The sequence below is a fragment of the Petromyzon marinus genome, chromosome 74 (genome assembly GCF_048934315.1).
Source record: "Petromyzon marinus isolate PM22_M1 ecotype Great Lakes invasive population chromosome 74, UKy_Petmar_22M1.pri1.0, whole genome shotgun sequence".
Lineage (NCBI taxonomy): Eukaryota > Metazoa > Chordata > Hyperoartia > Petromyzontiformes > Petromyzontidae > Petromyzon > Petromyzon marinus.
Genome location: NC_133740.1, coordinates 9,962,810 through 9,979,718, shown reverse-complemented (window position 1 = coordinate 9,979,718; position 16,909 = coordinate 9,962,810). Strand labels below are relative to the sequence as shown.

General features: G+C 53.9%; 1 protein-coding gene across 1 annotated transcript in view; it reads right to left on the bottom strand.

Annotated features, from left to right (window-relative positions):
* LOC116957405 (intraflagellar transport protein 81 homolog) overlaps window positions 1-16,909 on the bottom strand; it is a 75,028-nt gene that overhangs the window by 17,398 nt on the left and 40,721 nt on the right. The window contains 2 exon segments of the mRNA XM_076056244.1: window positions 7,672-7,761; window positions 8,921-9,049. Coding sequence (XP_075912359.1) covers window positions 7,672-7,761; window positions 8,921-9,049 — 219 coding nt within the window.

Here is a 16,909-nt window from a genome sequence, read left to right as displayed (position 1 = left end):
CGTGGCACACGTGACACACCGTGACACACCGTGACACACCGTGACACACGTGACACACCGTGACACACCGTGACATACCGTGACACACGTGACACACCGTGACACACGTGACACACCGTGGCACACGTGACACACCGTGACACACCGTGACACACCGTGACACACGTGACACACGTGACACACGTGACACACCGTGACACACGTGACACACGTGACACACCGTGGCACACGTGACATACCGTGACACACGTGACACACCGTGACACACGTGACACACCGTGGCACACGTGACACACCGTGACACACCGTGACACACCGTGACACACGTGACACACCGTGACACACCGTGACATACCGTGACACACGTGACACACCGTGACACACGTGACACACCGTGGCACACGTGACACACCGTGACACACCGTGACACACCGTGACACACGTGACACACCGTGACACACCGTGACATACCGTGACACACGTGACACACCGTGACACACGTGACACACCGTGGCACACGTGACACACCGTGGCACACGTGGCACACCGTGACACACCGTGGCACACGTGACACACGTGACACACCGTGACACACGTGACACATCGTGACACACGTGACACACCGTGACACACCGTGACATACCGTGACACACGTGACACACCGTGACACACGTGACACACCGTGGCACACGTGACACACCGTGACACACCGTGACACACGTGACACACGTGACACACGTGACACACCGTGACACACCGTGACACACACACCGTGGCACACGTGACACACCGTGACACACCGTGACACACCGTGGCACACGTGACACACGTGACACACCGTGACACACGTGACACACGTGACACACGTGACACACCGTGACACACCGTGACACACACACCGTGGCACACGTGACACACCGTGACACACCGTGGCACACGTGACACACCGTGGCACACGTGACATACCGTGACACACGTGACACACGTGACACACCGTGGCACACGTGACACACCGTGACACACCGTGACACACGTGACACACCGTGGCACACGTGACACACCGTGACACACCGTGACACACCGTGACACACGTGACACACCGTGACACACGTGACACACGTGACACACCGTGACACACCGTGACACACACACGTGACACACGTGACACACCGTGACACACGTGACACACCGTGGCACACGTGACATACCGTGACACACGTGACACACCGTGACACACGTGACACACACACCGTGACACACCGTGACACACACACCGTGACACACACACCGTGACACACGTGACACACCGTGACACACGTGACACACGTGACACACGTGACACACGTGACACACCGTGACACACGTGACACACGTGACACACGTGACACACGTGACACACCGTGACACACGTGACACACCGTGGCACACGTGACACACGTGACACACCGTGACACACGTGACACACCGTGACACACGTGACACACCGTGGCACACGTGACACACCGTGACACACGTGACACACCGTGACACACACACCGTGACACACCGTGACACACGTGACACACGTGACACACCGTGACACACGTGACACACCGTGACACACGTGACACACCGTGGCACACGTGACACACCGTGGCACACGTGACACACCGTGACACACCGTGGCACACGTGACACACCGTGACACACGTGACACACCGTGACACACGTGACACACCGTGGCACACGTGACACACGTGACACACCGTGACACACGTGACACACCGTGACACACGTGACACACCGTGGCACACGTGACACACCGTGACACACGTGACACACCGTGACACACACACCGTGACACACCGTGACACACACACCGTGACACACACACCGTGACACACCGTGACACACCGTGACACACGTGACACACCGTGACACACGTGACACACGTGACACACCGTGACACACGTGACACACGTGACACACCGTGACACACGTGACACACCGTGACACACGTGACACACCGTGGCACACGTGACACGCGTGACACACCGTGACACACCGTGACACACACACCGTGACACACACACTGTGACACACCGTGACACACCGTGACACACACACTGTGACACACACACTGTGACACATCGTGACACACCGTGACACACACACCACGGCACACACGTGACACACCGTGACACACCGTGACACACACACCGTGACACACCGTGACACACACACTGTGACACACACACTGTGACACACCGTGACACACCGTGACACACACACTGTGACACACACACTGTGACACATCGTGACACACCGTGACACACCGTGACACACACACCACGGCACACCGTGACACACCGTGACACACTGTGACACACACACAGCGTGACACACTGTGACACACTGTGACACACACACCGTGACACACCGTGACACACCGTGACACACACACTGTGACACACACACTGTGACACACCGTGACACACCGTGACACACACACTGTGACACACACACTGTGACACATCGTGACACACCGTGACACACCGTGACACATCGTGACACACCGTGACACACCGTGACACACACACCACGGCACACCGTGACACACCGTGACACACTGTGACACACACACAGCGTGACACACTGTGACACACTGTGACACACACACCGTGACACACCGTGACACACCGTGACACACACAGCGTGACACACACACCGTGACACACCGTGACACACACACCGTGACACACTGTGACACACACACCGTGACACACCGTGACACACCGTGACACACACACACCGTGACACACTGTGACACACACACCGTGACACACCGTGACACACCGTGACACACCGTGACACACACACCGTGACACACCGTGACACACACACCGTGACACACCGTGACACACACACCGTGACACACCGTGACACACACACCGTGACACACACACCGTGACACACACACCGTGACACACACACACCGTGACACACCGTGACACACACACCGTGACACACACACCGTGACACACACACCGTGACACACACACACCGTGACACACCGTGACACACACACCGTGACACACTGTGACACACACCGCGGCACACCACGCACACTGCGGCATACCACACACGTGGTACACGGCACGGCACACGTGACACACGGTGCACCGCAGGGCACCCCGTGCGGCACACGGCATGCGGCACACCGCACGGCATGCGGCACACGGGCGTGTGTGTCGGCAAGTGTGTCGATGAGTGTGTCAGTGAGTGAGTGAGTGTGTGTGTGGGCAAGTGTGTCAGTAAGTGAGTGTGTGTGTGGGCAAGTGTGTCGATGAGTGTGTCAGTGAGTGAGTGAGTGTGTGGGCACGTGTGTCGATGAGTGTGTCAGTGAGTGAGTGAGTGTGTGTGTGGGCACGTGTGTCGATGAGTGTGTCAGTGAGTGAGTGAGTGTGTGTGTCGGCAAGTGTGTCGATGAGTGTGTCAGTGAGTGAGTGAGTGTGCGTGTGTGTCGGCAAGTGTGTCGATGAGTGTGTCAGTGAGTGAGTGAGTGTGTGTGTCGGCAAGTGTGTCGATGAGTGTGTCAGTGAGTGAGTGAGTGTGTGTGTGGGCACGTGTGGCGATGAGTGTGTCAGTGAGTGAGTGAGTGTGTGTGTGGGCAAGTGTGTCAGTGAGTGAGTGTGTGTGTGGGCAAGTGTGTCGATGAGTGTGTCAGTGAGTGAGTGAGTGTGCGTGTGTGTCGGCAAGTGTGTCGATGAGTGTGTCAGTGAGTGAGTGAGTGTGCGTGTGTGTCGGCAAGTGTGTCGATGAGTGTGTCAGTGAGTGAGTGAGTGTGTGTGTCGGCAAGTGTGTCGATGAGTGTGTCAGTGAGTGAGTGAGTGTGTGTGTGGGCACGTGTGGCGATGAGTGTGTCAGTGAGTGAGTGAGTGTGTGTGTGGGCAAGTGTGTCAGTGAGTGAGTGTGTGTGTGGGCAAGTGTGTCGATGAGTGTGTCAGTGAGTGAGTGAGTGTGTGTGTGGGCACGTGTGGCGATGAGTGTGTCAGTGAGTGAGTGAGTGTGTGTGTGGGCAAGTGTGTCAGTGAGTGAGTGTGTGTGTGGGCAAGTGTGTCGATGAGTGTGTCAGTGAGTGAGTGAGTGTGTGCGTGGGCACGTGTGTCGATGAGTGTGTCAGTGAGTGAGTGAGTGTGTGTGTGGGCAAGTGTGTCGATGAGTGTGTCAGTGAGTGAGTGAGTGTGTCAGTGAGTGAGTGAGTGTGTGTGTGGGCACGTGTGTCGATGAGTGTGTCAGTGAGTGAGTGAGTGTGTGTGTCGGCAAGTGTGTCGATGAGTGTGTCAGTGAGTGAGTGAGTGTGTGTGTGGGCAAGTGTGTCAGTAAGTGAGTGTGTGTGTGGGCAAGTGTGTCGATGAGTGTGTCAGTGAGTGAGTGAGTGTGTGGGCAAGTGTGTCAGTGAGTGAGTGTGTGTGTGGGCAAGTGTGTCGATGAGTGTGTCAGTGAGTGAGTGAGTGTGTGTGTGGGCAAGTGTGTCAGTAAGTGAGTGTGTGTGTGGGCAAGTGTGTCGATGAGTGTGTCAGTGAGTGAGTGAGTGTGTGGGCACGTGTGTCGATGAGTGTGTCAGTGAGTGAGTGAGTGTGTGTGTGGGCACGTGTGTCGATGAGTGTGTCAGTGAGTGAGTGAGTGTGTGTGTCGGCAAGTGTGTCGATGAGTGTGTCAGTGAGTGAGTGAGTGTGCGTGTGTGTCGGCAAGTGTGTCGATGAGTGTGTCAGTGAGTGAGTGAGTGTGTGTGTCGGCAAGTGTGTCGATGAGTGTGTCAGTGAGTGAGTGAGTGTGTGTGTGGGCACGTGTGGCGATGAGTGTGTCAGTGAGTGAGTGAGTGTGTGTGTGGGCAAGTGTGTCAGTGAGTGAGTGTGTGTGTGGGCAAGTGTGTCGATGAGTGTGTCAGTGAGTGAGTGAGTGTGCGTGTGTGTCGGCAAGTGTGTCGATGAGTGTGTCAGTGAGTGAGTGAGTGTGCGTGTGTGTCGGCAAGTGTGTCGATGAGTGTGTCAGTGAGTGAGTGAGTGTGTGTGTCGGCAAGTGTGTCGATGAGTGTGTCAGTGAGTGAGTGAGTGTGTGTGTGGGCACGTGTGGCGATGAGTGTGTCAGTGAGTGAGTGAGTGTGTGTGTGGGCAAGTGTGTCAGTGAGTGAGTGTGTGTGTGGGCAAGTGTGTCGATGAGTGTGTCAGTGAGTGAGTGAGTGTGTGTGTGGGCACGTGTGGCGATGAGTGTGTCAGTGAGTGAGTGAGTGTGTGTGTGGGCAAGTGTGTCAGTGAGTGAGTGTGTGTGTGGGCAAGTGTGTCGATGAGTGTGTCAGTGAGTGAGTGAGTGTGTGCGTGGGCACGTGTGTCGATGAGTGTGTCAGTGAGTGAGTGAGTGTGTGTGTGGGCAAGTGTGTCGATGAGTGTGTCAGTGAGTGAGTGAGTGTGTCAGTGAGTGAGTGAGTGTGTGTGTGGGCACGTGTGTCGATGAGTGTGTCAGTGAGTGAGTGAGTGTGTGTGTCGGCAAGTGTGTCGATGAATGTGTCAGTGAGTGAGTGAGTGAGTGTGTGGGCACGTGTGTTGATGAGTGTGTCAGTGAGTGAGTGAGTGTGCGTGTGTGTCGGCAAGTGTGTCGATGAGTGTGTCAGTGAGTGAGTGAGTGTGTGTGTCGGCAAGTGTGTCGATGAGTGTGTCAGTGAGTGAGTGAGTGTGTGTGTGGGCACGTGTGTCGATGAGTGTGTCAGTGAGTGAGTGAGTGTGTGTGTCGGCAAGTGTGTCGATGAGTGTGTCAGTGAGTGAGTGAGTGTGCGTGTGTGTCGGCAAGTGTGTCGATGAGTGTGTCAGTGAGTGAGTGAGTGTGTGTGTCGGCAAGTGTGTCGATGAGTGTGTCAGTGAGTGAGTGAGTGTGTGTGTGGGCACGTGTGGCGATGAGTGTGTCAGTGAGTGAGTGAGTGTGTGTGTGGGCAAGTGTGTCAGTGAGTGAGTGTGTGTGTGGGCAAGTGTGTCGATGAGTGTGTCAGTGAGTGAGTGAGTGTGTGTGTGGGCACGTGTGTCGATGAGTGTGTCAGTGAGTGAGTGAGTGTGTGTGTGTGGGCAAGTGTGTCGATGAGTGTGTCAGTGAGTGAGTGAGTGTGTGTGTGGGCAAGTGTGTCGATGAGTGTGTCAGTGAGTGAGTGAGTGTGTGTGTGGGCAAGTGTGTCGATGAGTGTGTCAGTGAGTGAGCGAGTGTGTGTGTGGGCACGTGTGGCGATGAGTGTGTCAGTGAGTGAGTGAGTGTGTGTGTGGGCAAGTGTGTCAGTGAGTGCGTGTGTGTGTGGGCAAGTGTGTCGATGAGTGTGTCAGTGAGTGAGTGAGTGTGTGCGTGGGCACGTGTGTCGATGAGTGTGTCAGTGAGTGAGTGAGTGTGTGTGTGGGCAAGTGTGTCGATGAGTGTGTCAGTGAGTGAGTGTGTGTGTGGGCAAGTGTGTCGATGAGTGTGTCAGTGAGTGAGTGAGTGTGTGTGTGGGCAAGTGTGTCGATGAGTGTGTCAGTGAGTGAGTGAGTGTGTGTGTGGGCAAGTGTGTCGATGAGTGTGTCGGTGAGTGAGTGAGTGTGTGTGTGGGCACGTGTGTCGATGAGTGTGTCAGTGAGTGAGTGAGTGTGTGTGTCGGTGAGTGAGTGAGTGTGTCGGTGAGTGAGTGAGTGTGTCGGTGAGCGAGTGTGTCAGTGAGTGAGCGAGTGTGTCAGTGAGTGAGTGTGTGTGTGTGTGGGCAAGTGTATCGATGAGTGTGTCAGTGAGTGAGTGTGTGTGTGTGTGTGGGCAAGTGTATCGATGAGTGTGTCAGTGAGTGAGTGAGTGTGTGTGTGGGCACGTGTGTCGATGAGTGTGTCAGTGAGTGAGTGAGTGTGTGTGTGGGCAAGTGTGTCGATGAGTGTGTCAGTGAGTGAGTGTGTGTGTGGGCAAGTGTGTCGATGAGTGTGTCAGTGAGTGAGTGAGTGTGTCAGTGAGCGAGTGTGTCGGTGAGTGAGTGAGTGTGTCGGTGAGCGAGTGTGTCAGTGAGTGAGCGAGTGTGTCAGTGAGTGAGCGAGTGTGTCGGTGAGTGAGCGAGTGTGTCGGTGAGGGAGCGAGTGTGTCGGTGAGTGAGCGAGTGTGTCAGTGAGTGAGCGAGTGTGTCGGTGAGTGAGCGAGAGTGTCAGTGAGTGAGCGAGTGTGTCAGTGAGTGAGCGAGTGTGTCGGTGAGTGAGCGAGTGTGTCGGTGAGTGAGTGAGTGTGTCGGTGAGCGAGTGTGTCAGTGAGTGAGCGAGTGTGTCAGTGAGTGAGCGAGTGTGTCGGTGAGTGAGCGAGTGTGTCAGTGAGTGAGCGAGTGTGTCGGTGAGTGAGCGAGTGTATCGTTGAGTGAGCGAGTGTGTCGGTGAGCGAGTGTGTCAGTGAGTGAGCGAGTGTGTCGCTGAGTGAGCGAGTGTGTCGGTGAGTGAGCGAGTGTGTCGGTGAGTGAGCGAGTGTGTCGGTGAGTGAGCGAGTGTGTCGGTGAGTGAGCGAGTGTGTCGGTGAGTGAGCGAGTGTGTCGGTGAGTGAGCGAGTGTATCGTTGAGTGAGCGAGTGTGTCGGTGAGTGAGCGAGTGTGTCGGTGAGTGAGCGAGTGTGTCGGTGAGTGAGCGAGTGTGTCGGTGAGTGAGTGTGTGACCGTACCTGGCAGTGTTGCCTCAGGGGGCGCAGCTCCTTGATCACGGGAGACAAAGCGGCCTTCTTTTCGGTGATCAGAGCGTTCAACTCGCGCACCTGCACCAAAGACAAAGGTGTTAGTCTATGGGTCTCTGTGTGAGTCTATGGGTCTCTGTGTGAGTCTGTGGGTCTCTGTGTGAGTCTGTGGGTCTCTGTGTGAGTCTATGGGTCTCTGTGTGAGTCTATGGGTCTCTGTGTTAGTCTATGGGTCTCTGTGTGAGTCTGTGGGTCTCTGTGTGAGTCTACGGGTCTCTGTGTGTCAAAGGGTCTCTGTGTGAGTCTATGGGTTACTGTGTGAGTCTATGGGTCTCTGTGTTAGTCTATGGGTATCTGTGTGAGTCTATGTGTCTCTGTGTGAGTCTATGGGTCTCTGTGTGAGTCTATGGGTCTCTGTGTTAGTCTACTGGTCTCTGTGTGAGTCTATGGGTCTCTGTGTGAGTCTATGGGTCTCTGTGTGAGTCTGTGGGTCTCTGTGTGAGTCTACGGGTCTCTGTGTGAGTTTATGGGTCTCTGTGCGAGTCTATGGGTCTCTGTGTGAGTCTATGGGTCTCTGGGTGAGTCTGTGGGTCTCTGTGTGAGTCTGTGGGTCTCTGTGTGAGTCTACGGGTCTCTGTGTGAGTCTACGGGTCTCTGTGTGAGTCTATGGGTCTCTGTGTGTCAAAGGGTCTCTGTGTGAGTTTATGGGTCTCTGTGTGAGTCTATGGGTCTCTGCGTGAGTCTATGGGGCTCTGTGTGAGTCTACGGGTCTCTGTGTGTCAAAGGGTCTCTGTGTGAGTTTATGGGTCTCTGTGTGAGTCTATGGGTCTCTGTGTGAGTCTATGGGTCTCTGTGTGAGTCTATGGGTCTCTGTGTGAGTCTATGGGTCTCTGCGTGAGTCTATGAGTCTCTGTGTGAGTCTATGAGTCTCTGTGTGAGTGAGTCTATGTGTCTCTGTGTGAGTCTACGGGTCTCTGTGTGTCAAAGTGTCTCTGTGTGAGTCTACGGGTCTCTGTGTGAGTCTTTGGATCTCTGTGATGAGTCTGTGGGTCTCTGTGTGAGTCCACGGGTCTCTGTGTGTGAGTCTGCGCATCTCTGGTGGTGTATTGATATCGCTGGTGGTGTATCGATCGTGCCGATGCCACGCTGATGCCAGTGTATTGACGCCGCCGCTGGTGCCGCTGGTGCCGCTGGTGCCGCCGGTGCCGCTGGTGCCGCTGGTGCCGCTGGTGGCGCTCACCATGTGGGACATGTCTCCCAGCGTCTGCGCCTTGGCCTCGTCATGCTGCTGTTTGCTGCGAGACACCTTCTCCAGGTCATCCTGCGCCTCGCTGAACCCAGCCACGCCACGACGCTCCTCCAGCGCCAGCTGCACCGCCAAAGACGTCGTCGTCACCGCCACCGTAATCATCATCATCACCACCGTCATCATCATCATCACCACCGTCATCATCACCACCACCGTCATCATCACCGCCACCGTCATCATCACCACCGTCATCATCATCGCCGCCACCGTCATCATCATCATCACCGTCATCATCATCATCATCACCACCGTCATCATCACCACCACCGTCATCATCACCGCCACCGTCATCACCACCACCGCCGTCATCATCACCGCCGTCGTCATCATCACCGCCGCCGTCATCATCACCACCACCATCATCATCATCACCACCATCGTCATCATCATCACCGCCGTCATCATCACCACCACCGCCGTCATCATCACCGCCGTCATCATCACCACTGTCATCATCACCACCACCGTCATCATCATCACCGCCGTCATCATCACCACCACCACCGTCATCATCACCACTGTCATCATCACCACCACCGTCATCATCATCACCGCCGTCATCATCACCACCACCACCGTCATCATCACCACTGTCATCATCACCACCACCGTCATCATCACCACCGTCATCACCGCCGCCACTGCTATCACCACCACCGTCATCACCACCGCCAACACCACCACCACCGCAGCCGTCACCACCGTGACCACCGTTACCGCCACTGGTTTGCGCGACCAGGGTTCGATTCCCTCTCACGGGCACCACCTGGGTCTGTCACGTGACCTCCTGCACCTAGCCTGGCACAGTGGTGGGAGCACGGCTGGCGGGTGCATCTGTCAGCCATCTCAGTCGGTCAACACACGGTTCACCGCCTGGGTCTGCCACGTGACCTCCTGCACCTAGCCTGGCACAGTGGTGGGAGCACGGCTGGCGGGTGCATCTGTCAGCCATCTCAGTCGGTCAACACACGGTTCACCGCCTGGGTCTGCCACGTGACCTCCTGCACCTAGCCTGGCACAGTGGTGGGAGCACGGCTGGCGGGTGCATCTGTCAGCCATCTCAGTCGGTCAACCCGCGGTTCACCGCCTGGGTCTGTCACGTGACCCCCTTGCAGGCAGAAGCGACAGCTTTGACGTGATAGCCTCGGAGAGCATGGAGACAGGCACGGGCACTTAGGGGGCGAAGGGCGGCTGTTACAAAACTAAACTATTTTTGTTTGTGCCAGGTTAGGCTTCCACCGAGCTGCGTGTAGCTCGTTTGTCAGAGGCGGAGCCCTGGCTATCGCCAACGGCGTCTCAAAGAACTTTCCAACAGCAGCCAACCACACCCAAGGCGTGGCGATGTTGTCGAGGGGAAAAAAAACCGGAGGTCCCGGAGAAAAATCCGAGTGACCACGGGGAGAGAGAGAGAAAGAGAGACGCAGATTCCAAATGTTCAGCAGGCATCAGAGTTGGGATCAAACCCACGACCTCCTGTAGACCAGTAGAGGTAGTCAACATCTCCTAGCCACCGTGATGATGATGATGAGAGATAGATGCAGATTCCAAATGTTCAGCAGGCATCAGGGTTGGGATCAAACCCACGACCTCCTGTAGACCAGTAGAGGTAGTCAACATCTCCTAGCCACCGTGATGATGATGATGATGATGAAAGAGAGATAGACGCAGATTCCAAATGTTCAGCATGCATCAGGTCTGGATCAAGCCCACGACCTCCGGTAGACCAGTAGAGGTAGTCAACATCTCCTAGCCACCGTGATGATGATGATGAGATAGATAGACGCAGATTCCAAATGTTCAGCAGGCATCAGGGTTGGGATCAAACCCACGACCTCCTGTAGACCAGTAGAGGTAGTCAACATCTCCTAGCCACCGTGATGATGATGATGAGAGAGAGAGAGAGACGCAGATTCCAAATGTTCAGCAGGCATCAGGGTTGGGATCAAACCCACGACCTCCTGTAGACCAGTAGAGGTAGTCAACATCTCCTAGCCACCGTGATGATGATGATGAGAGAGAGAAAGAGACGCAGATTCCAAATGTTCAGCAGGCATCAGGGTTGGGATCAAACCCACGACCACCTGTAGACCAGTAGAGGTAGTCAACATCTCATAGCCACCGTGATGATGATGGAGAGAGAGACACAGATTCCAAATGTTCAGCAGGCATCAGGGTCGGGATCAAACCCACGACCTCCTGTATACCAGTAGAGGTAGTCAACATCTCCTAGCCACCGTGATGATGATGGTGATGATAATGAGAGAGAAATAGATGCAGATTCCAAATGTTCAGCATGCATCAGGGTTGGGATCAAACCCACGACCTCCTGTAGACCAGTAGAGGTAGTCAACATCTCCTAGCCACCGTGATGATGATGGAGAGAGAGAGAGAGACGCAGATTCCAAATGTTCAGCAGGCATCAGGGTTGGGATCAAACCCACGACCTCCTGTAGACCAGTAGAGATAGTCAACATCTCCTAGCCACCGTGATGATGATGATGATGATGAGAGAGAGAGAGACGCAGATTCCAAATGTTCAGCAGGCATCAGGGTTGGGATCAAACCCACGACCTCCTGTAGACCAGTAGAGGTAGTCAACATCTCCTAGCCACCGTGATGATGATGATGATGATGAGCGAGAGAGAGACGCAGATTCCAAATGTTCAGCAGGCATCAAGGTTGGGATCAAACCCACGACCTCCTGTAGACCAGTAGAGGTAGTCAACATCTCCTAGCCACCGTGATGATGATGATGAGAGAGAGAAAGAGACGCAGATTCCAAATGTTCAGCAGGCATCAGGGTTGGGATCAAACCCACGACCACCTGTAGACCAGTAGAGGTAGTCAACATCTCATAGCCACCGTGATGATGATGGAGAGAGAGACACAGATTCCAAATGTTCAGCAGGCATCAGGGTCGGGATCAAACCCACGACCTCCTGTATACCAGTAGAGGTAGTCAACATCTCCTAGCCACCGTGATGATGATGGTGATGATAATGAGAGAGAAATAGATGCAGATTCCAAATGTTCAGCATGCATCAGGGTTGGGATCAAACCCACGACCTCCTGTAGACCAGTAGAGGTAGTCAACATCTCCTAGCCACCGTGATGATGATGGAGAGAGAGAGAGAGACGCAGATTCCAAATGTTCAGCAGGCATCAGGGTTGGGATCAAACCCACGACCTCCTGTAGACCAGTAGAGATAGTCAACATCTCCTAGCCACCGTGATGATGATGATGATGAGAGAGAGAGAGAGACGCAGATTCCAAATGTTCAGCAGGCATCAGGGTTGGGATCAAACCCACGACCTCCTGTAGACCAGTAGAGGTAGTCAACATCTCCTAGCCACCGTGATGATGATGATGATGATGAGCGAGAGAGAGACGCAGATTCCAAATGTTCAGCAGGCATCAAGGTTGGGATCAAACCCACGACCTCCTGTAGACCAGTAGAGGTAGTCAACATCTCCTAGCCACCGTGATGATGATGATGATGATGAGAGAGAAATAGACGCAGATTCCAAATGTTCAGCAGGCATCAGGGTTGGGATCAAACCCACGACCTCCTGTAGACCAGTAGAGCTAGTGAACATCTCCTAGCCACCGTGATGATGATGATGGAGAGAGAGAGAGACGCAGATTCCAAATGTTCAGCAGGCATCAGGGTTGGGATCAAACCAGCGACCTCCTGTAGACCAGTAGAGGTAGTCAACATCTCCTAGCCACCGTGATGATGATGATGATGAGAGAGAGATAGACGCAGATTCCAAATGTTCAGCAGGCATCAGGGTTGGGATCAAACCCACGACCTCCTGTAGACCAGTAGAGGTAGTCAACATCTCCTAGCCACCGTGATGATGATGATAGAGAGATAGACGCAGATTCCAAATGTTCAGCAGGCATCGGGGTTGGGATCAAACCCACGACCCCCTGTAGACCTGTAGAGGTAGTCAACATCTCCTAGCCACTGTGATGATGATGATGAGAGAGAGATAGACACAGATTCCAAATGTTCAGCAGGCATCAGGGTTGGGATCAAACCCACGACCTCCTGTAGACCAGTAGAGGTAGTCAACATCTCCTAGCCACCGTGATGATGATGATGAGAGAGAGACACAGATTCCAAATGTTCAGCAGGCATCAGGGTCGGGATCAAACCCACGACCTCCTGTATACCAGTAGAGGTAGTCAACATCTCCTAGCCACCGTGACGATGATGATGAGAGAGAGATAGACACAGATTCCAAATGTTCAGCAGGCATCAGGGTCGGGATCAAACCCACGACCTCCTGTAGACCAGTAGAGGTAGTCAACATCTCCTTGCCACCGTGATGATGATGATGAGAGAGAGACAGACGCAGACTCCAAATGTTCAGCAGGCATCAGGGTTGGGATCAAACCCACGACCTTCTGTAGACCAATAGAGGTAGTCAACATCTCCCAGCCACCGTGATGATGATGATGAGAGAGAGAGAGACGCAGATTCCAAATGTTCAGCAGGCATCAGGGTCGGGATCAAACCCACGACCTCCTGTAGACCAGTAGAGGTAGTCAACATCTCCTAGCCACCGTGATGATGATGATGATGAGAGAGATAGACAGAGATTCCAAATGTTTAGCAGGCATCAGGGTTGGGATCAAACCCACGACCTCCTGTAGATCAGTAGAGGTAGTCAACATCTCCTAGCCACCGTGATGATGATGATGAGAGAGAGAGATAGACACAGATTCCAAATGAACAGCAGGCATCAGGGTTGGGATCAAACCCACGACCTCCTGTATACCAGTAGAGGTAGTCAACATCTCCTAGCCACCATGATGATGAGAGATAGACGCAGATTCCAAATGTTCAGCAGGCATCAGGGTTGGGATCAAACCCACGACCTCCTGTAGACCAGTAGAGGTAGTCAACATCTCCTAGCCACCGTGATGATGATGATGAGAGAGATAGACACAGATTCCAAATGTTCAGCAGGCATCAGGGTTGGGATCAAACCCACGACCTCCTGTAGACCAGAAGAGGTAGTCAACATCTCCTAGCCACCGTGATGATGATGATGATGATGAGAGAGAGATAGACACAGATTCCAAATGTTCAGCAGGCATCAGGGTTGGGATCAACCCACGACCTCCTGTATACCAGTAGAGGTAGTCAACATCTCCTAGCCAACGTGATGATGATGATGATGAGAGAGAGATAGACACAGATTCCAAATGTTCAGCAGGCATCAGGGTTGGGATCAAACCCACGACCTCCTGTAGACCAGTAGAGGTAGTCAACATCTCCTAGGCACCGTGATGATGATGATGATGAGATAGATAGACGCAGATTCCAAATGTTCAGCAGGCATCAGGGTTGGGATCAAACCCACGACCTCCTGTAGACCAGTAGAGGTAGTCAACATCTCCTAGCCACCGTGATGATGATGATGAGAGAGAGATAGACGCAGATTCCAAATGTTCAGCAGGCATCAGGGTTGGGATCAAACCCACGACCCCCTGTAGACCAGTAGAGGGAGTCAACATCTCCTAGCCACCGTGATGATGATGATGAGAGAGAGATAGACGCAGATTCCAAATGTTCAGCAGGCATCAGGGTTGGGATCAAACCCACGACCTCCTGTAGACCAGTAGAGGTAGTCAACATCTCCTAGCCACCGTGATGATGATCATGAGAGAGATAGACAGATTCCAAATGTTCAGCAGGCATCAGGGTTGGGATCAAACCCACGACCTCCTGTAGACCAGTAGAGGCAGTCAACATCTCCTAGCCACCGTGATGATGATGATGATGAGAGAGAGATAGACGCAGATTCCAAATGTTCAGCAGGCATCAGGGTTGGGATCAAACCCACGACCTCCTGTAGACCAGTAGAGGGAGTCAACATCTCCTAGACACCGTGATGATGACGATGAGAGAGATAGACACAGATTCCAAATGTTCAGCCGGCATCAGGGTTGGGATCAAACCCACGACCTCCTGTAGACCAGTAGAGGTAGTCAACATCTCATAGCCACCGTGATGATGATGATCATGAGAGAGATAGATTCCAAATGTTCAGCAGGCATCAGGGTTGGGATCAAACCCACGACCTCCTGTAGATCAGTAGAGGTAGTCAACATCTCCTAGCCACTGTGATGATGATGATGAGAGAGAGATACACAGATTCCAAATGTTCAGCAGGCATCAGGGTTGGGATCAAACCAACGACCTCCTGTAGACCAGTAGAGGTAGTCAACATCTCCTAGCCACCGTGATGATGATGATGAGATAAACGCAGACTCCAAATATACAGCAGCAGGCGTCAGGGTCGGGATCGACCCCACGACTTCCTGTACACCAGGCGAGGTAGTCAACATCTCATAGTCACCGCGGCACCCTGTTGTTGTTCTGAGTATGCATGAGCGTGCGTGTATGAGAGTGTGCATGCGTGTGTGTATGAGCGTGTGTGTGTGCGCGTGTGTGTATGAGCGTGTATGAGTGTGTGCATGTGTGTGTGTACGAGCATGTGTGTGCGTGTGTGTGTGCGTGCGTGCGTGCGTGTATGAGCGTGTGTGTGTGTATGAGCGTGTACGTATGAGCGTGTGCGTGTGTGTATGAGCGTGTGCGTGTGTATGAGTGTGTGCGTGCGTGTGTGTATGAGCGTGTGTAAGAGTGTGCGTGCATGTATGAGTGTGTACGTGCGTGTGTGTATGAGCGTGTGTGTGCGTGCGTGTATGAGCGTGTGCGTGCGTGTGTGTGTGAGCGTGTGTGTGCATGCGTGTGTGCGTGTATGAGCGTGTGTGTGCATGCGTGTGTGAGCGCGCGTGTGTGTGTGTTCGTGCTTTTGGAGTCCCTGACCCTCTGCTCACGATCATTAAGGACCTTCATGATGGTGAGCGGGCCCGGGTAAAACTACGTGGCCGGGAGTCAGAGCCATTCCCTGTACACCTTGGGGTGCGACAGGGATGTCCTCTGGCTCCCACATTATTTAACATCTATTTTGACCACGTAGTTCGTGAAGCCTTCAATAGCTGTACCGGGGGAATCTCCATTTGGTACAGATATAATGGGAGGCTGATCGATGCCTGGGAGCGGTCAAGGGATGGCTCCCTATTGCTCAACCACGTTATGTATGCCGATGATTTGGTAATAGCTGCTCATTCAGAGGAGTTGGAAACGCTGCTGCTGAGGCTGGAGCGTGCCACTAAGAGATGGGGCCTTACCATCAGCCCCACCAAAACTAAGCACCTGCCTGGGTATTTTGTACCATCGGACAATCCACCGCCACAACTCCCAATCGGTGATGGGGCAGTTGTGGAGAGAGTGGAGAGTTTCCCATACCTGGGCAGTGTGCTTATGACTGGCTCCAGTTTAACAGCAGAGGTCTCACTCCGAATCAGTCGAGCGGCAATATCTTTTTATCGGTTGCGTAACGCTGTGTGGAAGATACCAGGTCTGTCGCTCCGCACTAAGCTTCAGGTCTTCTCGGCCACGGTCATTCCCTCCCTTCTCTACGCTTGCGAAACGTGGACCCCCCTAATGGAACATCTTCGCCGGTTGGAAACATTTAGGCTGGCCTGCCTACGATCCATCCTGGGTTTAACCAGGCTGGATTGTGTGAGGAGCTCACAAATCCTTGAAAGATCTGGGCAAGGTCCCATCGGTGAGCTTCTCCGGCAGGCAAGGCTGCGTTGGCTGGGTCATGTAGCCCGCATGCTCAGCCACCGCATGCCGAAACAGCTTTTGTTCGGCCGGATCGAGGGGGTTAAACGGGCGCGGCACGGGCTAGAGAAGAGATAGAGTGATGTGGTACAGGATGACGTGGAGCTGAGTGGACTTGCCAATGACTGGTACCAGCGGTGTCAAGATCGGCCTCTGTGGAGGAGGCTCGTGAAGGACGCTGCTGCTGGGCAGTTGGAGGCAGTCGCCCTCC